Here is a 24,465-nt window from a genome sequence, read left to right on the forward strand (position 1 = left end):
TGCAGGTACAGTATGATATGCCATGCCATACCGCGAACACGATGATCTTGCCTGTTGGTAGTTCCACGTGGCCGTTTGGAGCCCTGTCTTCTTGGGGCTGTACATTCTCGTGACCACCGCTGCCATCAATCATGTACAGTGGCTACGGTCCCGCCAAGTCTTTCTGCAATACCGCAAGAAAAAATGTGCAAATGTGTGTGAAATCTTATGGGACTTAACTGCTAAGGTCATCAGTCCCTAAGGTTACACACTACTTAACCTAAATTATCCTACGGACAAACACACACACCCACGCCCGAGGGAGGACTCGAACCTCCGCCGGGACCAGCCGCACAGTCCGTGACTGCAGCGCCTCAGATCGCTCGGCTAATCCCGCGCGGCTATCGCAAGAAACACCATCCAGCTTCTATTACACGACCTCGTTGAAACTCGGTAAGGTGATGATAATGACCTGTTTGTGGCCTTAAAAGCAGTCTTGACTAACATCAATTCATCACGTCGAATCTCAAACGTAACTAACGCTCACGACTGTTACATCGTGTATTTTTTTATCCTCATTGTGGCGTTACTAGCGCCACTCTTGTCCAATTGACGCGAAATTTGAATACACGTCACATTTCAGATGTAGAAAGACGCCAGTCAACTTTCGTTTATGTCGCACAATTAATTTTCTGTCAATGTAACCGTACATATAAAACGCAAATTAATAGTCTACCGGCTACTGACGTCGGTGTTTCTTTTAGTACTGATGTGGATGCTGTCACAGTTTTCTTCATTCAGAGAGCATTGTAACTTTTCCGCAATATGTAGATATCGTGCCGTTGTGCAATTGCTTCAGATCTTCTGATGACTTTTCTGGACGGAAAATGGCAGTATCATCTGCAAACGATCTAAGATTATATGCCAAATCGTTTATGTACAAGTAGATCAGGAACAACAGAGGGCGTGTAACACTTCCTTGGGAAACTCCGAATATCACTTCTGTTTTACTCGATGATTTTTTCGTCGATTACTACATTCTGTGATCTCACTAATATCAAATCACGACGTGTTACTCCATAGGAACGAAATTTCATTATAAGTCTCTTGTGAGGAACTGTGTCAAAAGCCTTCTGGAAGTACAGAAATATAGAATAAATTTGAGGACCCCTGTTAATAGCCCTCATTACTTCATGAGACTAAAGAGGTAGTTGTGTTGCAGATGAACTATATTTCCTGAATCCGTGATATATGTTAGTAGACCATTTTGTTGAAGATAATTCATCATGTTAGAATAGAGAATATGTTCCAAACACTTGTTGTTAATCGACATCAGTGAGATGGGTCTTTAATTCATCGGATTACTCCTAGCGGTCTCCATGAGTATTGGTACGACCTGTGCAATATACCATGCTTTTGGTACGGCAGACGATCTCTTGAATGAGATTTTCACTCTCCAGCGGAGTGTGCGCTCATTCTGGAAACATCCCCCAGGCTGTGGCTAAGCCATGTCTCCGCAGTATCCTTTCTTTCAGCAGTGCTAGTTCTGCAAGGTTCGCAGGAGAGCTTCTGTAAAGTTTGGAAGGTAGGAGATGAGATACTGTCAGAAGTGAAGCTGTGAGGACCGGGCCTGAGTCGTGCTTCGGTAGCTCAGATGGTAGAGCACTTGCCTGCGAAAGGCAAAGGTCTCGAGTTCGAGTCTCGGTCGGGCACACAGTTTTAATCTGCCAGGAAGTTTCATATAATCTCATTCTGCCAGGAAGTTTCAACGATCTCTTGTATGTGATTGCAAATTATGGGGCTGTTGTATCAGCATTCTCTGAAAGGAAGCCTTTATTAGATGATTTAAGCTCCTTGGCTACACCGTTCATGTTGACAGCTATTTTTTATTCGAATTCTGAAATATTTACTTCATCTTCTTTGGCAAAGGACTTTCTGAAATTTCTTGCGCTGCATTAGGCCGTCTGGTACAGCAACCGTATGTAGAATACATGCATTAAAAACAATGTTGGTTGGAACTTATTAACGACGCGTTTCGCCTTCGTGGGACATCTTCAGATTATCTTAGAATTTTCCTGTTACAACGTATTAAAAACAATAAATCTGGTGTGTGCTAGACTGAAGCATCTGATTCGATTCATTCTTTAGTCTAGCACATAGTCGTTTTTTTTTATATTTTGTGACAGGAAAATTGTAAGACAATCTGAAGACGTACTACGAAGGTGAAACGCGTTGTTAATAAAAGAATAATTTGCAACGAAGACTTCTTCATTTAAATATCAAATTTCAAAAAATTATGTTTAATAACCGTGTTTAAGTAAGGCTGTCATACGTAACGTAACCAATGGTATCGTGCAGTGAAAGTACTGATGGTGTCTTGCCACTGGTGTAGCCTACTTAACACATGACTATCTCTTGGGATTTTCTGACAGATTATACACCTTTCATCTTTTTTATAATAGTACTGTTGAATTTCTATTTACGAAGGTTGTCCAGAAAGTAATGCACCGTATCTTGTTCTTCAACAATTCTTCATTGAACAGAATGATAATTACACACACGAACGAATGGTGTTTTACCTGCACATCCTATTTTTTTCACGTAATCTCCATCGCGTTCTATGGCCTTCCGCCAGCGCCAAACAAGGGCGTGTATGCCCTGTCGGTACCAATCCTTGTCCTGCTGCTGGAGCCAGTACTCCACTGTGTGAACTTCCTTTGCCGAGGCGTGATGCGTCTGTCCTCGGGAATGACAACATCAGCTCGGTGCAACATGTCAGGTGTGACAGAAGTGGATGGACCCCCCGACCGCTGCAAATCGTGGAGCTCCGCCGAGCCGCCTTAAGATGACCTCACCCTTCGTGCCCAGCGCCTAACTGTGCTTCTGTCGACAGCATATGCTGTATAGACTTTGCACAAGCGTTTGTGAATATTGCCAACAGTTTCTTTCTCTGCAGTGAGAAATTCAATGATGACACGTTGCTTGTAACGTACATCACCTTCACACGCCATTTTGAAACTGTCCTGCAGCTACGCTATCTGTCGCAAGTGACGGAAACTTGGCGCGCTCACTCAGGAGACTTCAAATAATACATACGTAACGTTTCGCATTCGCAGCATTGTTTTTGGGTGAGAAAAAAAATGCGATGCATTACTTTCTAGGCAACGCCGTACAACCAAAAGTTTGCTTATGTGGTGTCCTTACGAATGAGGGAGTAAGAGTGTTGGCTGTAGCCTGATCTCGTTCAGGGGTCTTATTCCTAGAAAGGTTGCGAACTACTGGAGCTGCCACTTGCTGCCGGCTGTAGGCACGCCTGATTGTTGACGTGTCGGCCGCAGGGAGCAACCCGTGCGCGGCGCTGCAGTGCTCGGGCCCCGGGCAGCGGTGCGCCATCAGCAAGCTGGGGCTGGCGCGCTGCGAGTGCCCGCCGCCGTGCGAGCCCGTGCTGCGGCCGGTCTGCGGCAGCGACGCGCTCACCTACCCCAGCGCCTGCGAGCTGGCGCGCGCCGCCTGCCTCGCCCGCCAGCACGTCGCCGTCGCCCACCACGGGCCCTGCGGTCAGTACCGCTCGCGCCAGCACCCACCACTAGCACTAGCACTAGTTAGTAGTACGGGGTGGGGCAAATAAAAGTGGCCCGGAGAAAAGAGTTCCAGGCTACAAACACAGCAGAAGAGAGGAAATACACCCAATAATCCCACTATAGAAGATGCTGAAAGTGACACCATTCATCTCTTGGCACTTCTGGGCTCTGGTCAGCAAGTTGCTGCAGGCGGATCGCAGATAGACTGGTGAATTGCTGCAGTCTCATCCGAAGTGTTCTACTGCAGCTGTTGAAGACTACTAGGGTTGTTGTGATACAACTTAGACGTAGGGCTTGCCACACGATGTAATAACACACTAACAGATCATGCGACTTGGGTGGCCACCTAGGGCCGCGACCAGACTGTAGGTCCAGATGGAGTATTCATCCGCCTGATCGACGAGCTATGCCGGGCTCTTGGGATGATTTGGTAGCACTCTGAAACCTCTTCTGGTGAATTTCAGCCACAGTTTCTGGTGTGCGGACACGTTTCGGCATGTTTTCGACTTGGCCAAAACAGATTCTGTCTGACACCATTTTCAGACTAAGCATTGTATGGCATTCATTGTTGCCACTTTGACACCATTAAACCTCAGCAAACAACTGACCGCACCGTGATTAAAATTCTTCTGGGTATTCAGCCGCGTCATTGCTAAAAACTAATAAGAATAATAAACTAAAAGCGACGTTTAGGCCGAATTGCAGCGGCCTTCCTCAGGGCACGACTGGTTTTGCATGGGGATAGGTGCTTCTATTTATTACAGACTATCGATGTCTGACGTCACTGTTGTAAAACTTTTAATTGGCCCTCTAATATGATTGGCTAGTCATGACGTAAGGGAAGATGGAAAAGTCGGTTTTAGTTTATTATTGTTGTTAGTTTTTTAGCAATGACGCGGCATAATACCCAGAAGATTGGTTCAAAAATGGGTCAAATGGCTCTGAGCACTATGGGACTTAACATCTATGGTCATCAGTCCCCTAGAACTTAGAACTACTTAAACCTAACTAACCTAAGGACAGCACACAACACCCAGCCATCACGAGGCAGAGAAAATCCCTGACCCCGCCGGGAATCGAACCCGGGAACCCGGGCGTGGGAAGCGAGAACGCTACCGCACGACCACGAGATGCGGGCAATACCCAGAAGAATTTTAATCACTATGACACCGGCCGCGGAAGCCTAAGTTCTTATGTATATAACTCACCACACCGTTTCCGCGAGTTTATTATCACGTAACTTTCCGCAACGAACACCCGTTGCTCCACTCAGAGTACCATCGTCCCCTTTGCACTGCTCGACTCACACTGACATAGCCCGAACTACGCTCTGAACCGGTGCGGACCACGTGGCGGGCGTACACATAGTGTGCGCGTCACGGAGTGTATGCATACATTCACGTCCAATTGTATCCACTCGTCCGGGCCATTTTTATTTGCCCCGCCCTGTACTAGCACTGCTTTTATTCATCCGTGCATTTCTTTCACAGGGAAATTGGACATGTCACGTTAACCAGCTTGACTGCCTTTCTTGTAACTTTGTTCGTTACGAAGGTATGAACAGCACTACGTATTTTTTAAACCGCACCCTGCATTTTTTATTCGGTAATCATCTTCCTCATCTCAAGAACTATTCTAATACGTATCACAGTGTACCAGTTACACACGTGAAGTTGTTAAAAAGTAACACTACTGTTCTAGCGTGGAGTTTAGGCACCCAGGGTAAAGTACAATAAGGTAACAAAAGTGATGGGATACCTCCTAATATCGTGTCGGACGTCCTCTTGCCCAGTGTAGTGCCGCATCTCAACGCAACACGGACTCAAAACGTCACTGGAAGTCCCCTGCGTCATGCTGTCTTTATAGCGGTCCACAACTGCGAAAGCGTTGCCTGTGAATGATTTTCTGCACTAACTGACCTTTCGATTAGGTACCACAAATATTCGATGGTGTTCATGTCGGTAATGTGGTTGGACAAATCTTTCGCTCTAACTGTCCAGGATGTTCTTCAAGCCAATCGCGAACCATTGTGGCCCGGTGACACGGCGCATTGTCATCCTTAAAAATCCCATCGTTCTTTCGGAACAAGACGTGCATGAATGGCTTCAAATCCTCTCTGACCAGCCGAACATCCAGAAGGCCGAAGCCACTCCACGTAAACACAGACCACACAATTATGGAGCCACCACCAGCTGGCACAGTGTCTCGTTCACAACTGGGGTCCATGGCTTCGCGAGGTCTGCACCACACTTCGACACTACCGTCAGCTATCAGCTACTGGAATGGGGACTCGTGTGACCAGGTCACGGTTTGCCAGTTGTACAGCGTCCAGCCGGCATGGTCACGAGCACAGGAGAGGCCCTGCAGTCCCTGCCGTGCTTTTAGCGTGGGCACTCCTGTCGGTCGTCAGCTGCCATAGCCCATTAACGTCGAATTTCACCACGTTAACCTAATGGACAGTTCGTCCGACGTTCCACATTGATTTCCGCGGCTATTTTACGTAGCGTTGCTTGCCTTTAGCACCGACAACTCTACGCAAACTGCGCTATTCTCGATAATTAAGTGAAGGCTATCGGCCACTGTGTTGTTCGTGGTAAGAGATAGTGCCTCAGATGTGGTATTCTTGGCACACTGTTGACACTAAGTATCTCGGAACACTGAATTCCTTAACGACTTCCGAAACAGAATGTGCCGTGCGTCTAGCTCCTACTAAAATTCTGCGTTCAAAGTCTGAATTCCTGTTTTGTGGCCATAATTGCATCAGAAACCTTTCCACAAGGATCAGTTGAGTACGAATGGCTGCCCTTTTATACTTCATGTACGCGATGCTTCCGTCATTTGTATATTTGCTTATCGCTATCCCATCACTTCTGTCACTCCATTCCGGATTTGACAGTAAACAAACGGAAACACGAGGACAACGCACATCGATCATTCAGTGAATCGTCTTCAACTGAAGGTCTGAGTGACCACAGTGTACACCAACGAAGAAAAGGAACAAATGCTGCTTTACCAGGGAGCATATAAGTTGCCAGATACGTAATTGTAAAAATGTTTTCTGATTTACAATACGAGTATACGTTATACAGTGATGTGGTACTTACATATGAAACGTTGGATGAGGACATCCTCGATTAAAAAATTCACATGAACATTACTTTTATTATTGTGCTTGAAGGTAGGCGTAATGTTACTCAGACAGAGGAACTATATAGATAGCGATATCCTGACAAGAACCCACACTACTTACGGATGCTTTCTCGTCTTGTTGTGGCGCTTCAGGAAACGAGAAATATCAACCCCAAACTTATATTATGCATAGATAAGTAGCAGTCCTACATTCTCCTCGTTGGTGTAGGCGTTCTCTCGCACAAACCTTCAGTTGAAAACTGTTGACTGAATGACCAGAGTGCATTTTTCATCTGTTTCCATTTGTTTACTGTGAGTTCCAGCAAGTGAACGAGATAACGTTGCCTGAGAACCTGCAGTGTACGCTAGAAAACAAAAGTCAATGTCATTTTTGTGTTACATCTTTGACAACTTCATGCGTATGTGGCTGGTACGCTGTGATCAGTTTTTAAAGTTATTTAGGATGGTCAAGATAAAAGTGCACCCTGGATACAGAACACTTACATACTTACACGGCTACTTTCACAAGTCTGGGACAACTAGTCGACCATAACCTTGCACTAGAACCATCCTACGTTTCTTTGAAGTATTTTGGGGAAAGCACGGAAAAACCAAAGGAGATGACCTCATAGAGACTGTACCTCCATATACCCAAATTCATGTTCAGTCCGTATAAAACAGCGCAATCTTATTCCGTTTAGCCGTAGTGTACAATACTGTTTTCAAAATAGGTTATCTAATAAAGTGAAAAGTTCATTTCTCATTACCATTCACTACACACGCTGTACACTCTACGCGCATATTTTGTAATGTAACCTTACACGCAGTATCAGCTGAACATCATGACCATAACGACGATGTATGTCATCTGTTTCTTGTACGGTAATTTCCCATTTGCTTGCCCAGAAAATTTAGTCAGCATCTCTCCATAAGGAGCGAGATTCTGATCTCAGAAACACAGTAAGGCGTTAGTATTACCACTGCAGAACTTGGGGAGTAAAGTTCCCCAAAACAGAAAAGAAATTTTATAGTGCTAAAGTGCTATGTGAAGTAACACAGCTGATTTATTATTGTAAAATTATTATTATTTACTTGTTTTACATTTTTTACCAATCCCTTAGTATGTTATCTAAGTAATCCCCAAATATATAGAATGTATTGCTAAATAGCCTTCATAAATAAGCTCGCTTTAGTAATCTCTTTAATCTCATTGGAAAACTTATTATACAGTTTTGTTCTTTGGTAGAAAATGAAGTTTGAGTTTTATGCTTATGATTTTTGCTTGTTCCATAGTCGTGGACAGAGCATTTTGTGCCGTAACTGTCAAGGTAATTTTTATGTCCGTAACTGATTTGTAAAAGTACTCAAACAGTATGGTTAAAATATCCAGTATTTTGAGCAGGTCTTTGCAATAATCCCGTTTATTACTTTCGGTTATTACTCTTATGGGCCTTTTCAGTATTTTGAAAACTGTGTTCATACCTAGGCCATTGGTCCCCAAAAAGTAATTCCAGAGCTAAGTGGTGAGTGCACAAGTGGACAATATGTAAGTAAATGACATTGGTTTTTATACACTGCTCATACGCCTCTAAGAGCACAACATGCTACTTGGTTCAAATGGCTCTGAGCACTATGGGACTTAACTTCTTAGGTCATCAGTCCTCCGAAGGCCGCGGTGGCCGTGCGGTTCTAGGCACTTCAGTCCGGAACCGCGTGACTGCTATGGTCGCAGGTTCGAATCCTGCTTCGGGCATGGATGTGTGTGATGCCCTTAGGTTAGTTAGGTTTAAGTAGTTCTACGTTCTAGGGGACTGATGACCTCAGATGTTGAGTCCCATAGTGCTCAGAGCCATTTTTTTTTCATCAGTCCTCCAGAACTTAGAACTACTTAAACCTAACTAACCTAAGGACATCACACACATGCATGCCCGAGGCAGGATTCGAACCTGCGACCGTAGCGGTCGCGCGGTTCCAGACTGTAGCGCCTAGAACCGCTCGGACACTCCCAACATGCTACTTACTAGCATATTATGTAGCAAAGCAAACTGAAAGCCTTGCATCATCGTGAGTACTCCCTAGTGACGGGGAGCGAAGGTATCAACAGCAACAGTACATTTACAGATGTTGTTCTTCCATGACTATGTCCTGCATTTTGGCCAGCATATTTTATTACACAAAACGTCTTGTACACTATCATTGTGGCAATATTTATTCACAGAGTGAAGGGACCTGAATCAATGTTTCGTCTGCATGAGGCATTGGCGTCTTTACTTTGATGCTTCATTTTGTCTTAGGAATCTGATGTTATGGCTTTTTTGAAACTATGTAATCCCCTTCTCACACACTAATTCGTTTTTTCTGGCAGCTTTTTAAACTGAATTCCATAGAGGGAACAATATTTCCACAGAGATTCATAGCTACCCTTGTTCTCTGAGGTAGAAGTTGCGAAGTTTCCACGAAGTTCGTATTTCGTTATGCAACGGTAGCTAACGGTTACTGCTGCTGAATTGCTCTTCCACACAGCATCCCACACGAGAACACTAGTTGCCTCTTTACCTGTGGTAGTTTAGGTACTTGGGCTAAGCACGGCTCCGTTTAAAAAGAGTAGCTCGACATAGTCATAGGATCCAGCCACACATATCTGCTTTCATGCCCAGCAGCTAATTCGCTGCAAATAACAATAACCTGTAGCTGTGATCCTGCAGTGAAATAGTCTAAGCCGTGGCCAGAATTGCGAGATAATGAAATACATAAAAATACAAAATGAAAGTTGAATGGATAATTTAATAGCAAGGCTTCAATTCCAACGTCTGTAATTTATGTAAACGACATATAATTGGGTTGAATAATGTGTATTCAAGAAAAGACACGTCAGATAAGCGGAAAGTGGTCCTACAATATTCAGTTAAAATACAAACAAAAATACTCATATCAAATCAGTAAAGTTACATTGATAGCGTTATGAGAATGGTAACAAAATCCCCAAGCTAAACAGACATCGAACAGATGCGAAAACTAAGTCCATTTCATAATCACAGTACATGAGATATTCAGCAGATCAAAACAGTTATGTTCAACCTGATGATTCACAAATTATCATACGTGATACAAAGAATATTAATTCATAATCTGTCTATCCTCCTTTCCGTGACGCATGCGAAGTAACTCGAGAGTCCTGTTCTGGAGCACATTGAGACCTCTCGAAATATAAAGTCCCTTCAGAAAATAAGCTACGGTAATGGCCGTTCACCATCAAGAATCAAACATCTGCACTACTGAATAATGCACGTTACGCCCAGAACTCGTCATAACGTGTCCAGAACCGCTCCCTTGAACTCTTCACTCGAAAATCGCCAGTCTTAACTTGGCCCCCATAGAGTTCCACTACTGTCTGCTTTTCCGTTGGCTGAAGGCTGTCCCCACCAAAAATATATCATTCTTATGTTCTAAAGACATGATTCGACTGACGCGACCACTTCCTCACAACAGACTAATTTATTACAACAATATTTAAATAAAATAAATGTTATAAACAGTTTGTCACGTGCAGATCATGTACAATGAATATAAATAAAGGTATTTCCATGAACAAATAAGCCAGTACTCTTACACAGGCTCGCTCATAATAAATTACAACAGATTGTCCTTAAATATGAATGAATTAATTAAGTATTCCTTCTCGACAGAAGTGTCTTTTTGTTCTCTTTTCAGTTGTGGTGTACGCTAACTGACCACTTTTAAATTAGCACAGGTTCTTTAATGGCACTCTGCTATCAATATTTCAATAAAGTTACTGGCAAAATAGTGAACGGTTCATTGAATAACTACATAAGTATGACGAAATGTTTGATACTGATGCAGTGTAAATGTGGAGAACACGATGGTATGACAAACATTTGCGTAATAAAAATGATATAGAAGACATAATAAATCAAGAAGCGGGGAGTGTGTGGAGGATGATCGATGGCAGTGAACCCACGGCGTCCGACTATTGCAGATGACGCGCCGCTCGTGTTGTGTTCAGACATTTTCATGCTGAAGGAGAGGGTGCTCCATGTGTGGACGAACTCTTAGATATCGAAAGTCGATTACAATACGCTGTTTCTCACGCACGGACATAGTTACGTTGCATACCGCCATGTTACACGCTACATTTCGGAGCCCTCTACCGGCAGAGGGTTGCAACCTGCATCCACGAAGCGCGAAAGTCGGCTGAGTAATATACATGTCATGTGATACACTCCAAGACAAAAAACAACGCATCACGAGGGAACAATCCGAAAGGGACAGAAATCGGTTGATGTGACATACCTGTCGAGATAAACAAATGATTACAATTTCAGAAAACGTGAATGTTTTATTTAAGAGAAGTTGTTTCGCAAACTGACCAAGTCAGTAACACGTTGGTCGACCTCTGGCCCTTCTGCAAGCTGTTATTCGGTTTTCCATTGATAGAGTTGTTAGACGTCCTCCTGTGGTATATCGTGCCACATTCTGTCCAATTGGGGTGTTAGATCGCCAGAGTCTCGAGCTGTTTGGAGGGCCCTGCCCATAACGCTCCGAATGGAGAGATCTGGCGACCTTGCTAGGCGAGGCAGGGTTTAGAAACCACGAAAACAAGCAGCAGAAACTCTCGCCGTGTGTTGGCGGGCATTATCCTACAGAAATGTAAGGGCAGTATGGCTTGCCTTGAAGAGCAAAGAATATCGTCGACGTACGGCTATGCTGCAATGGTGCCGCAGATGACAACCGAAGAGGTCCTGCTACGAAATGTCATGGCACCGCTGACCGTCACTATTGGGTGTCGGGCCGTATGGCGGGCTACAGTCAGGCTCGTATCCCACGCTGTCTGGGGCGTTTCCAGACACGTCTGCAGCCTGGAGTGTAGCCGACTGGAAAGGAACTGACGCTTCTGACTGAGCCCCGACCACCACCGACGACGTGTCTGGAGACGCCCCAGACAGCGGTGGAGTACCAACCTGACTTGCCCACCACACGACCCGACAACAGGAATGAAGGTCTGTTGTGCCATTTTGTTTCGTAGCAGGACCACTTTGCTTGTTATGCTCGGCATCCTCACAGCACAGCTGTACATCGACTGTTTTCTATACCCCGTTTAGTAGCCCTTCATAGCAAGCCATGCTGGGCAAGATATTGCTTGTCCGCACACGGCGAGAGTCGTTGCCAAACCCTACCTGGCCAGCAAGGTAGCTGGATCTCTCCCGAGCTGAGAACATTAGGAGTATTATGGGAGGGGTGCTCCAACCATCTCGGGATTTTGAAGAGGATTTTGAAGATCTAACGCGCCAGTTGGACGGAATTTAACACCATATACCTCATGAGGCTACCAATCAACGTCAAGCCGAACAATTGTTTGCTCAGTTTGCGAATCTCCTTCTCTTGAATAAATCATCCAATTTTTCTGAAATTGTGATCGTTTGTTTGTCTGTACTTGTATGCACATCACATCTATCGATTTCTGTCATATTCGGATGATTACTTCGTGGTCCTTTCTTTAAAAAAAAAAAAAGGAGGGGGGGGGGGAAGAAGAAGAAGAAGAAGAAGAAGAAGAAGAAGAAGAAGTGTATCGCCAACCGATACTGAGAGCATTCCAACACGCCTTCTTAGATTGGTAATGAGACACTCAAAGTAATAGACGAGTTCTGATATTTCAGAAGCAAAATAACTAATTTTCAACTAGCATTTGTCATCTAGTGGATAACGTTGGAGCTTGCAGAGTGGTTGGCTCCTCCCTTTTTCTTTGCGGCCAGCCAGCCACTTCCATCTGCTATATTGTTTTAGCTCCCTCTACCACTTTCTTCCTGGGTTGTCCATGTTTTACTGCTGGCGGCATGCTTCGTACCACGCTTCGGTGTGGGTAGGCACATATTTTTCCAAGCTTGTATCCTGTGTCTTACGTTCTGTTTTATCTTACTGTTCTGAGTATTTTTTTGACACCCGCCTCAACCTGTTACTGAGCGGGCGCTGAAGACCTTGCCGTCGTGCGCTCTTGAAACCCTCTCCATCCATCCATCACGAGGTTATTCGCAGACGATTCTTTCGTGTATACGAATATTGTAATGCCAGAAGGCTATAGAGAAATGCAGCAAGATCTGCAGAGGATAAATGACTTGTGCAGGGAGTGTCAGTTGTCTCTGATCGTTCTTACGTATAATGCATTGTGAATAAATAGACGAAGAAAACTTCTACTCTTGAATCACACTATTGACAAAAAATCATTGGGAACAGTTACTACCGCAAAATACCTAGGCATCCGTCAATGCAAGCGGACGTGCTGCTGGGTATTAGAGGTACCAGTGTGTACAACAATCTGGACCACCACATCTGAAGGTCTCGCTCTATGGTGGTACAATATGCAATGTGTGGTTTTCATGACCAAAACAAGGGCGGAAATGATGTTTATGTTGATCTCTATTCCAATTTTCTGTTCAGGTTCCGGAACTCTCGAATCCGAGGTGATGCAAAACTTTTTTTGATGTTTGTATTTATCATGCACATTTCATGAATGCAACAGGAGAAAAGGCGAAAGGTAGTGAGACCAGAACCACTCTCCGCCCCACACCGTAAGTTGGCTTTTGCAGTAGATAGGATGATCACAAACAGTCTGAAAAGTTTGTAAGCATTTGCAAGGAAGGTTGCGCTAAGAAATAGTTGTCAAAAATAAAAGTCGACACATTCCACCGTTCCCGAGTTAATTAGCATTGAAGTCAGCCATTCAGGACGTTGCTCGTGCAAATGCAAACGACCTACCAGATTCAATTAATGTTAGCTGTTTTCATAGCGTTGATGATAGCGCACGAGACTGCTCAGTCTCTAGCTTGGATTCCATCGTTACTACCGGCCCACGTCCAATTTTTGTATCGCTGTTAATTTAAATGTTAGGTATTTTTATTGCATATAGCCCTCTGCGAAAGAGAAACGTGGACAACAAACAGTTCGGAGGAGAAGATAACAAGTGTGATGATACAGTGCAATGCTGTAGAGAACCAAACGAAGAACCTGTTGGCAACACCGTCTCTGGAGGGCCGCTCGAATCTGCGCGTGATACGGCCTGGTTGGCCAACTCCAATGATAATTCAATCAGAAACTGCGCAACATATTTTTTTCTTAAATAGTACTTCTCAGCTCAGTCTAACCTGTAACACCCTTACAAGCTTTTCAGACTGCTTGTCACCACCCTGTAGATGCAGATTTATCAGACGTGAAGAGGATATAACATGTCGGCTGACAACAGCAAGAAACGCTTTTCTGAAAAAGATAAATATTTTAAACATATTAACGTCTGTGTTAATTTAAATGTTAGGTATTTTTCTTGCATATAGCCCTCTGCGAAAGAGAAACGTGGACAACAAACAGTTCGGAGGAGAAGATAACAAGTGTGATGATACAGTGCAATGCTGAATGTTAGGTGAGTAGATCGGACGACTAATAGAAAACTGAACAAATCAGTGAAAAAAAGAAGTTTGTAGCACAACTTGATTGAAACGATTGTCATATCGATCTACATCTACATCTACATCTATACTCTGCAAATCACATTTAAGTGCCTGGCAGAGGGTTCATCGAACCACCTTCACAATTCTCTATTATTCCAATCTCGTATAGCGCGCGGAGGGGATAAACACCTGCATCATTCCGTACGAGCCCTGATTTCCCTTATTTTATCGTGGTGATCGTTCCTCCCTATGTAGATAGGTGTCATCAAAATATTTTCGCATTCGGAGAAGAAAGTTCGTGATTGGAATTTCGTGAGAAGATTCCGTCGCAACGAAAAACACCTTTCTTTTAATGATTTCCAGCCCAAATCCTGTATCATTTCTGTGACACTCTCTCCCATATTTCGTGATAATACAAAACGTGCTGTCCTTCTTTGAACTTTTTCGATGTACTCCGTCAGTCCCATCTGGTAAGGATAACACACCGCGCAGCAGTATTCTAAAAGAGGACGGACAAGCGTAGTGTAGGCAGTCTCCTTAGTAGGTCTGTTACATTTTCTAAGTGTGCTGCCAATAAAATACAGTCTTTGGTTAGCCTTCCCCACAACATTTTCTATGTGTTCCTTCCAATTTAAGTTGTTCATAATTGTAATACCTAGGTACTTAGTTGAATTTACGGCTTTTAGATTAGATTGATTTATCGTGTAACCGAAGTTTAACCAATTTCTTTTAGCACTCATGCGAATGACCTCACAGTTTTCGTTATTTGGGGTCAACTGCCACTTTTTGTGCCATTGAGATATCTTTTCTAAATCGTTTTGCAATTTGTTTTGATCTTCTGATGACTTTATTAGTCGATAAACGACAGCGTCATCTGCAAACAACCTAAGATGGCTGCTCAGATTGTGTCCCAAATCGTTTATATAGATAAGGAACAGCAAAGGGCCTATAACACAACCTTTGGGAATTCCAGAAATCACTTCTGTTTTACTCGATGACTTCCCGTCAAGTACTACGAACTGTGACCTCTCTGACAGGAAATCACAAATCCCGTCACATAACTGAGACGATATTCCATAAGCACGCAATTTCACTACGAGCCGCTTGTGTAGTACAGTGTCAAAAGCCTTCCGGAAATCCATAAATACGGAATCGATCTGAAATCCCTTGTCAATAGCACTCACCACTTCACATCGGTCTCATGCAGAGTCAACAAGGAATACGTAAGCTGGTAATGGAGAAAACTGTGAGCGATAAAAATTGTAATGGGACACGAATGCATGAGTACACTAACCAGTTCGAAATAGATGTAGGGTGTAACAGCTGCGCAAAAGCAAAGAGACTTGCCAGTATAGAGTAGCATAGGCTGCTGCATCAAATCAGTCATCTGATTGTTTACCACAAGAACAACAACAGACAGACAGTGATTGAGAGCGCCACGTAGTGGGCGCCATAGAAGCGACGGCAAGGGTATCGCCAAGAACGCCTCAGGGAAGTGTGATCGGACCACTGTTACTTTCTGTATACATAAGCAATCAGGCGGACAGGGACATCAGCATTCTGCGGTTGTTGGGTGACGTTGCTGTGGGGTATGGTACGGTGTCGAAGATGAGCGACTGTTGAAGGATACAAGATGACTTAGACCAAATTTCTAGTTGGTTATGAACTGCAGCTACCTTTAAATGTAGAAAAATGTAAGTTGATACGAATGAGTAAAGAAAACAAACCCGTAATGTAGAATACAGCATTAGTAGTGTCCTGCTTGACACAATCATGTCATTTAAATATGTGGGCGTAACGTTGCAAAGCGATATGAAATGGAACGAGGATGTGGGTATTGTGGTAGAAAAGGTGAATGATTGACTTGGTTTGTTGGGAGGATTTTCGGGAAGTGTGGTTCATCCGTAAAGGAGACCGCATATAAAACGCTAGTGCGCCGTATTCTTGAGTACTGCTCTAGTGTTTCGGGTCCGTATCAGATCGGATTAAAGGGCATCGAAGCAATTCAAAGGTGGGCTGCTATATCTGTTGCCAGTAAGTTCGAACAGCACACAAGTGTTTGAAAGATGCTTCGGGAACTCAAATGGAAATTCAGGAGGGGAGGAGACGAATTTGGAGAACCGGCGTTTGAAGCTGACTGCGAAACGATTGTACCGCCGCCGAAATACATTTCGCGTAACGTCCACGAAGATAAGATACGAGAAATCAGGGCTCACACTGATGCATGTTCAAAATGTTCAAATGTGTGTGAATTCCTAAGGGACCAAACTGCTTAGGCCATCGATCCCTAGACTTACACACCACTTAACCTAATTTATGCCCGAGGGAGGACTCGAAACTCCGGCGGGAGTATACTGATGCATACGAAAAGTTGTTTGCGAGTGGAACTGGAAAGGAAACGATTAGTAGTATTATAGGGTACACTCCACCACACATCTAAAGGCGGCTTGCGGAGTATGTATGTAGTTGTAGATGTAGATATAGATGTAGACGTACTTCGTATGACTACTGCTGTAACAGTGGTCGCTCATTTCGCCCATCGTGCTGTGTTAATAAAAACTGTAGACATACTAGGACAATGTAACTTCAATAACGTAAATTAGTAAATATAACGCAGTATATAGACTAAATATGTCATTAATATAACAGCTCACTGCATACAACATCTGGAGACTTGTAAATGTAGCGTACTATTAATGACACTGAATCATCTGAACAATATTTAAAATTTTGTTGCCCAGTTCACGTCTTTGACGTTACTTAGAGTTGGAATGCCGTGTATATATCCATATAAATGTCGAAACTGAAAATCATCTTGTATCTTATGAAGATTTTCAAAAATCACAACTGGTAACACTAACAAACATTTTCATAAATAGTGACGGTGTGCAACCTAATTTTCGGTAAGTATTTATTAAGTATGCAGTGTTTCGTGACTGTAGTCATTGAAGGTAAAATTTTCTGGGCTATTGAGTGGTATCATAGTCCTTCTACACGCTCGAATTTGATCTCTCTGTTGGAATCTTCTTGAGGATCTCGTGGTGTTCACGGTTAGCTGAACACCACAAGAATCTGAAGAAGATCCTAGCAAAGGGATCGAAATGTCGATCGTGTAGAAGGAACAGCATGCGGCCTAACAACCTAGGAGACCTTACCTTCAAGTGTTTAATAGTCTACCATGATCAACGGATTATGGATATTCCCACGTGATTTATTAGGTTGGTGCGTAATTACGTAACGGCTGCTATGGGTTTATTTAGTTGTAGCTTTTGTAATATTCGTATTTTTTATTTGTAGTTCACTGTTGCTGTTTGAGTGTACATATTGTCATTTTGTCATCTGAAGATAATGAGAGGAGCTGTGAACGCTTTAAAACGGAGTGCCAAGTGTAGAAATCCGTACATATCCAGACATATTCTATATGTTCTTCTATCTGAGTTCAGTAGAGGGATGGCAGCAGTGGAGGCAGTGGACAGAAAACAGAAAAATTGTTTTCTCGCTTTAAGGAAGATCGTTTTGACATTAGTGACTCCTACGTTCAAGAAGACCTTCGGGTTTTGATGGAGATCGTTTAGACGCATTAATCCACTAGGATCCATGTCAGTGTAGTCGTGAACTGCCAAATGTGATGAACCGTGATCATTTCACCATCGTGCAACATTTGCATGCGATGGTGAAGGTTTAAAAATCGGGTGTGTGTGTATCGATGCTGTAAACCAAATTCACTCTTTCCTCGTCATCAATTAACTCGAGAAAAACACCGAACATTCCATCCTGTACCGTTACTGGTGATGGGAAATGGTGTCTTTAAGTCAATGTAAGCAAAAGCAAGGAATGGTTGAGCCCAAACTAAAGCAGAAACTCCTCGTACAAAGACCTGTGAGCATCCACAAAAGATAATGTCATGCATCTGGTGGAACAGCTATGGTGTGGTGTACTACGAACTGCTTCCCCTAGTTGTAACCATCACTCTGACATTTATTGTCAGCAACTGAGACATCTTCCAGATGCAACCCAAGGACAACGACCAGGAGATCTGCGCGAAGTCATACTAGTCCACGATAACGGCCGCCCGCATTCTACTAGGCTGACTAAAAACACTTTTATGAGCTGAGGTGGGATGTCATTCAGCACCCACCTCCCTCAAGTTTCATCTTGCCCGCTCTCTTATCGAAAAACCTTCAAGGAACTTTCTTTCCTGGCGAAAATACGCTCAGAACATGACTCGAAGAGTGCTTCGCCTTAAAACCACGTGATTTCTAAAGCAGAGGAATCTAAAAGTTACCCCAGCGTCATCAGAATATTGTAAATATTGAAGGAGAATATATGAAGAATATATTATTGATGACTAAAGTCTCATATGTGTAGTTGTTTTCATTTAACATACGAAAAAAAGCTACTGACTTATATACCATTGTAATGTATGTACAGATAGCTCATAAAACTTTTTGTCTGTTTTATGTACCTAATTATCACTAGTTATTGGCCGTAGGGACTGAAATCAAATGATAGTGGTAGACTTATTAGGGAAAAGAGATGTCAATAATTTCACACATCCTGTGGACACCCGTTCTAAAGGTGGTTTTCTAGTACTTAATGGGTGAAAAGAGCACGTGTTATCACAATATTGTACATTAAGCAGCGACAGATAGTACCAACTCCAATACTGCGACGATACTTAGCCTATATTAATTGTACACCTTTGAATTGACCGTAGTACCATACAGCCCATTCTGTTGCCATTTTTACATCGGCAAGATAAAAACGCTTCCAGCAAGACAATGCGATCGTACACATTCTCGTATCAGTCAGTGTGCTCTAAAGCTGTTCTTCAACTTCCTTGGCCCACTCTGTCATCCACCTTGTCGCCCATGGAGCAATGAGGAATATAACAGAAAGACGGTCTGCAACACCCCTTGGCCGCTTACAAGTGGATGTTGCGTGAAACATAATCTTTCACGCTGACCATGCCATTAAGCAACTGCACGACTTCACTGTAGTTAGAATAGGCTGTAGAAAGTACTGGATCCGTCACAGTCTGTTTATATGTGTATGTGATCATAATCATAAGTAACCTATTTTTAAACTCCATTCATGGTGTGCATAAGATGCCTTGTCTGCAGAGTGATCGCTGTCTAATTTGTCAGACCTTACGCGAGAATTGTAACTGAGAAAGCCGCATGTGGGTGACGCTGCCCAATGCGCGGCAGAGGCACATTTTACAACTTTCTGCATCAACTGAAAAGGATCCGATCTCGGAAATTTTAGAAACAAACAGAAATTTTATTCCTTTCCATGTTTCGTATAAAATACCAAGAAAATTAAAAGCGTGCTCTTATATTTCGTATCGTTTACGTTATGTGTAAAATATGAATAATTTCTATATATACACTCCTGGAAATTGAAATAAGAACACCGTGAATTCATTGTCCCAGGAAGGGGAAACTTTATTGACACATTCCTGGGGTCAGATACATCACATGATCACACTGACGGAACCGCAGGCACATAGACACAGGCAACAGAGCATGCATAATGTCGGCACTAGTACAGTGTATATCCACCTTTCGCAGCAATGCAGGCTGCTATTCTCCCATGGAGACGATCGTAGAGATGCTGGATGTAGTCCTGTGGAACGGCTTGCCATGCCATTTCCACCTGGCGCCTCAGTTCGACCAGCGTTCGTGCTGGACGTGCAGACCGCGTGAGACGACGCTTCATCCAGTCCCAAACATGCTCAATGGGGGACAGATCCGGAGATCTTGCTGGCCAGGGTAGTTGACTTACACCTTCTAGAGCACGTTGGGTGGCACGGGATACATGCGGACGTGCATTGTCCTGTTGGAACAGCAAGTTCCCTTGCCGGTCTAGGAATGGTAGAACGATGGGTTCGATGACGGTTTGGATGTACCGTGCACTATTCAGTGTCCCCTCGACGATCACCAGTGGTGTACGGCCAGTGTAGGAGATCGCTCCCCACACCATGATGCCGGGTGTTGGCCCTGTGTGCCTCGGTCGTATGCAGTCCTGATTCTGGCGCTCACCTGCACGGTGCCAAACACGCATACGACCATCATTGGCACCAAGGCAGAAGCGACTCCCATCGCTGAAGACGACACGTATCCATTCGTCCCTCCATTCACGCCTATCGCGACACCACTGGAGGCAGGCTGCACGATGTTGGGGCGTGAGCGGAAGACGGCCTAACGGTGTGCGGGACCGTAGCCCAGCTTCATGGAGACGGTTGCGAATGGTCCCCGCCGATACCCCAGGAGCAACAGTCGCCCTAATTTGCTGGGAAGTGACGGTGCGGTCCCCTACGACACTGCGTAGGATCCTACGGTCTTGGCGTGCATCCGTGCGTCGCTGCGGTCCGGTCCCAGGTCGACGGGCACGTGCACCTTCCGCCGACCACTGGCGACAACATCGATGTACTGTGGAGACCTCACGCCCCACGTGTTGAGCAATTCGGCGGTACGTCCACCCGGCCTCCCGCATGCCCACTATACGCCCTCGCTCAAAGTCCGTCAACTGCACATACGGTTCACGTCCACGCTGTCGCGGCATGCTACCAGTGTTAAAGACTGCGATGGAGCTCCGTATGCCACGGCAAACTGGCTGACACTGACGGCGGCGGTGCACAAATGCTGCGCAGCTAGCGCCATTCGACGGCCAACACCGCGGTTCCTGGTGTGTCCGCTGTGCCGTGCGTGTGATCATTGCTTGTACAGCCCTCTCGCAGTGTCCGGAGCAAGTATGGTGGGTCTGACACACCGGTGTCAATGTGTTCTTTTTCCCATTTCCAGGAGTGTAATTTTCCCCACAATAACTTAGGGATCAAAAAGTTGTGAACTGGAACGGAAACAAAATTTTGAAACTCTCTCCCAAATTACTTTCCGTTAAATACATAAATTTCAGATAGATTCGTTCTCTGTAACAACCTTAACAAAAGGAGATCTCGAAATAACGAAGGCACACTAATCTTGGGAACATAAACGAACTTTATTTACACTGCAACTACACTACATTTAACTGAGTAGGTGTTCGACGAGTTGATGCATTTAAAACACCTAAACACCTGTAGCTTACATGAATGTATAGACATTTCACAAAGTCAGTCTCATCCACATATTTTCTGAGAACACCACGCAGCGGATGTGAGTCTATACGTTGTATCACATAGCTGCGGTCGTCCTGGTTCCTACAGTGTGAGCTTGTCAAGTTCTTGCCTTCTAAAGTTGGAACGGGTGACACGAGATCGTAATGCGCATGTGACCGCGACAGTTTCCATTACAAACCGCAAATTAACTGCTGGCGGGTAAGGGGTTTTAGAAGAGGAGATCGTAAGTTAACATCGAGGAAACATTCACTTCATTAACAAAGAATTAATAACGAGTAAGGGAGTCGAAACGTACTCATAGAAATATTTTATCATAGTCGCTCCTTTACTTTCAGGCAGTAATTTATCTTCTCTCAGACTAAGCGTAGTCTCTGCACTGCTAAAGCTGAAACCTTGTGCAGAATGTTTTCTGCATCTCTTCCGTTAGTGGTCCAACCGTGGCGATGGCTTCTTGCCTCCATTGCGAACTCTCCTGCAACTTTCCGGAGCACAGCAAGCAACCTCCTATTGTGCCCTCTCCTGACTGTCTCCGGACAATTTCTTGCTGCCAACAAGCTCGTTCTAGAGAACTAAACCCGATGGCTCCGGTTTTACCCGACCATGAAGATGCAAATGTACTTGAGTCACAAACTGTCAGACTGTTGTACGTTAGTTAGAGCACCTAACAGTCTTCCCTGAATACGAAAAGGGAATTTTGTGTTACGTACCCTCCACGTGATAGCATCAGTGATATGAATTTGTTTCAGAATTTACAATGGCTGACACGTCCATCTCACAAGGGACCATCAAACCTGTGAATCGCGGTTTTGATGAGTCTTAGGTTTCTTGCAGAGGGACCTGTGCTGAGTACCTGGCAAGCGGCTTTTCGTGCGAAGGCTAAAGTTCCCGGCTACATCACTGGCTATAAGGGTTCGAATCGTGCCTGTGTACTTTTTTCAGTTTCATCGCACAAAATTTCATCAAATAGTGTATGTCATGCCCGTGAAGATGAGTGAACAACAAGAGCTGCGGTCATGTCTAGGAGATGCAGAAAGCAAACATTGTCCAAATATTTGGAATTTTAACAACTAACCACAAACGGAATAGACATCTGCAGAAAGTGAGCTTGATATTCATACAGCTACTTCTCTTTTCTCCGAAGGTCTCTTCAGTTGTCCTATTGGCAGTACCCATCTTTCCCTCAGTTATAACCCTTCTAAAGACATGCATTTGTCCTCTAGCCATTCCTGCTTGCCATTTTTCACCTTCTGCCCATTTCATTTTTTAGGCATCAGTATTCCCTTTCACCTGCTTCATTTGCTCTGTTTTTGTATTTTCTCTTTTTTTCAAGTAAACTGTATATACCCTGTCTTATTCAAGGGCTCGTAGTGAGCCTTGTCTCTTTGCGTTTTTGTTCTGTGCCCTCAGTATTTCATCTCTCAAAGCTATCCATTCGTCTTCTGTTATACTCCCTTCTCCTGTTTCAGTCAACGTGTAACCTCCCCCTCACTTATCGACCTTAATGACAGTGAAAAATTAAACCGCGTGTACCTAATGGAAATTTGGGAAAATCAATCGTCACCGAAGTTAATTTGTCGGTAAAGAGGGAGGAAAGGGTTACATCTAAATGAAAGGAAAAATGCAAATGAAACTGGTGGAAACTAATTTTGAAAAGGGGTAAAGTTAATAAATAAAGTAAATGTGCGGCCGTTACGTTAACGATTAACTAGCGGTAATTAGATATTTGAGATTTGGGGGAAATTACGGTCGCCAGTCCTAAGGACAATTACTATAGTAACTGAAAAAGAAAGGTTATTACACATATAATTAGCACTAGAAGCGTGGCAATTGAAGGTTGACACGTGTAGTGTGAAAACTGAAAGTTTGTCAGAAGTAATAAATTTCGCTACACTCTAACTTAATTTAGCAAAAGAATTAATAAAACCGGAAAATCGAAAGTTAATTTAGTGACTGAAGTTAATAGTGAGCTTTCTTTCTGAAGCACATCGAAATTCAGTAACATACGGTTAGTCTTGGACTACTTCAACAATCATTTCAAAAGCTACTTGAATCTACACAATTTAGAAATGAGAGATTTAACTTTGAACTTGAATTAAATTATTCTGAAAAATTAACAATAGTAAAATTTAGTACGTACCAAGCTGAGCTGCAGTCACAGGTAAGCTAAAATACGGTAACAAAACTCGCACTCTTAATTTGTGCTTGTGTAATCTAAATATTGTAGCCAGCTATGAATACCTTAACTGAACTTTGAAATTAAAGCAGTGAAATGGAATGATGCTGGCGTTTGAATTTTAACGACACTCGGGTTCATTCCGGAAAAGGAAGGGACCCTGCTTGGTAATGCAATTCGGACAATGAGCAACAAAGGTTCATGCTAAGTTGCTGTAATTTTGTGATGCAACAATTTTAAAAGTTTGAAAAGCTGAGGTCTGCCATACAGTTCTAAAACTTTACGTGCTACCAGTCTTCCTTGTTGGTTGACTGAAGGTTTGAAGCCGTCGATCGAGGAGGTGGCGACAGTCACTCATTGGGGGCCGTCGCTGTTGCAGAAGCTGGATGTTGGCGCGCCTTCTCGACACGGTCTCCAGGCGAAAAGGGGTCTTGATGTGTGCCAGCTAACGCATCCCGTCCGCGACACCGTGTCAGAAACTATCATAGCAATTCGAGCGCAATTACATGCTGACAAACCCCGAAAGCGCGGCAACTCGCGGGAGCGTCACACAACACACCTGTTCCACTGCCCTCCTCCAGCCAGACTCTCCCTCTGCCCGCGCAGAGTTAACACTACCAAAGATCCTAAACACTTTGTTTCTCCACACGACCTATCGATGTATTCGTTCGATAGCATACATATTCCTTCCACCTTTCTGCTTTCCCTTCTTTGCTTAGAACTGGGTTTCCATCTGAGCTCTTGATATTCATACAAGTGGTTCTCTTTTCTCCAAAGGTCTCTTTAATTTTCCTGTACGCAGTATCTCTCTTACCCCTAGTGAGATAAGCCTCTACATCCTTACATTTGTCCTCTAGCCATGCCTGCTTAGCCATTTTGCACTTCCTGTCGATCTCATTTTTGAGACTTTTGTATTCCTTTTTGCCTGCTTCATTTACTGCATTTTTATATTTTCTCCTTTCATCAATTAAATTCAATATTTTTTCTGTTATTCAAGGATTTCTACTAGCCCTCGTCTTTTTACTT

At 43.8% G+C, this 24,465-nt stretch overlaps 1 protein-coding gene across 1 annotated transcript in view; it reads left to right on the forward strand.

Moving 5' to 3' along the window:
• Positions 1-24,465, forward strand: part of LOC126158394 (agrin-like) — a 422,061-nt gene that overhangs the window by 79,504 nt on the left and 318,092 nt on the right. The window contains exon 4 of the mRNA XM_049916440.1: positions 3,318-3,536. Coding sequence (XP_049772397.1) covers positions 3,318-3,536 — 219 coding nt within the window. The remainder of the gene's footprint in view (positions 1-3,317; positions 3,537-24,465) is intronic.

Source organism: Schistocerca cancellata, chromosome 2 (assembly GCF_023864275.1).
Source record: "Schistocerca cancellata isolate TAMUIC-IGC-003103 chromosome 2, iqSchCanc2.1, whole genome shotgun sequence".
Lineage (NCBI taxonomy): Eukaryota > Metazoa > Arthropoda > Insecta > Orthoptera > Acrididae > Schistocerca > Schistocerca cancellata.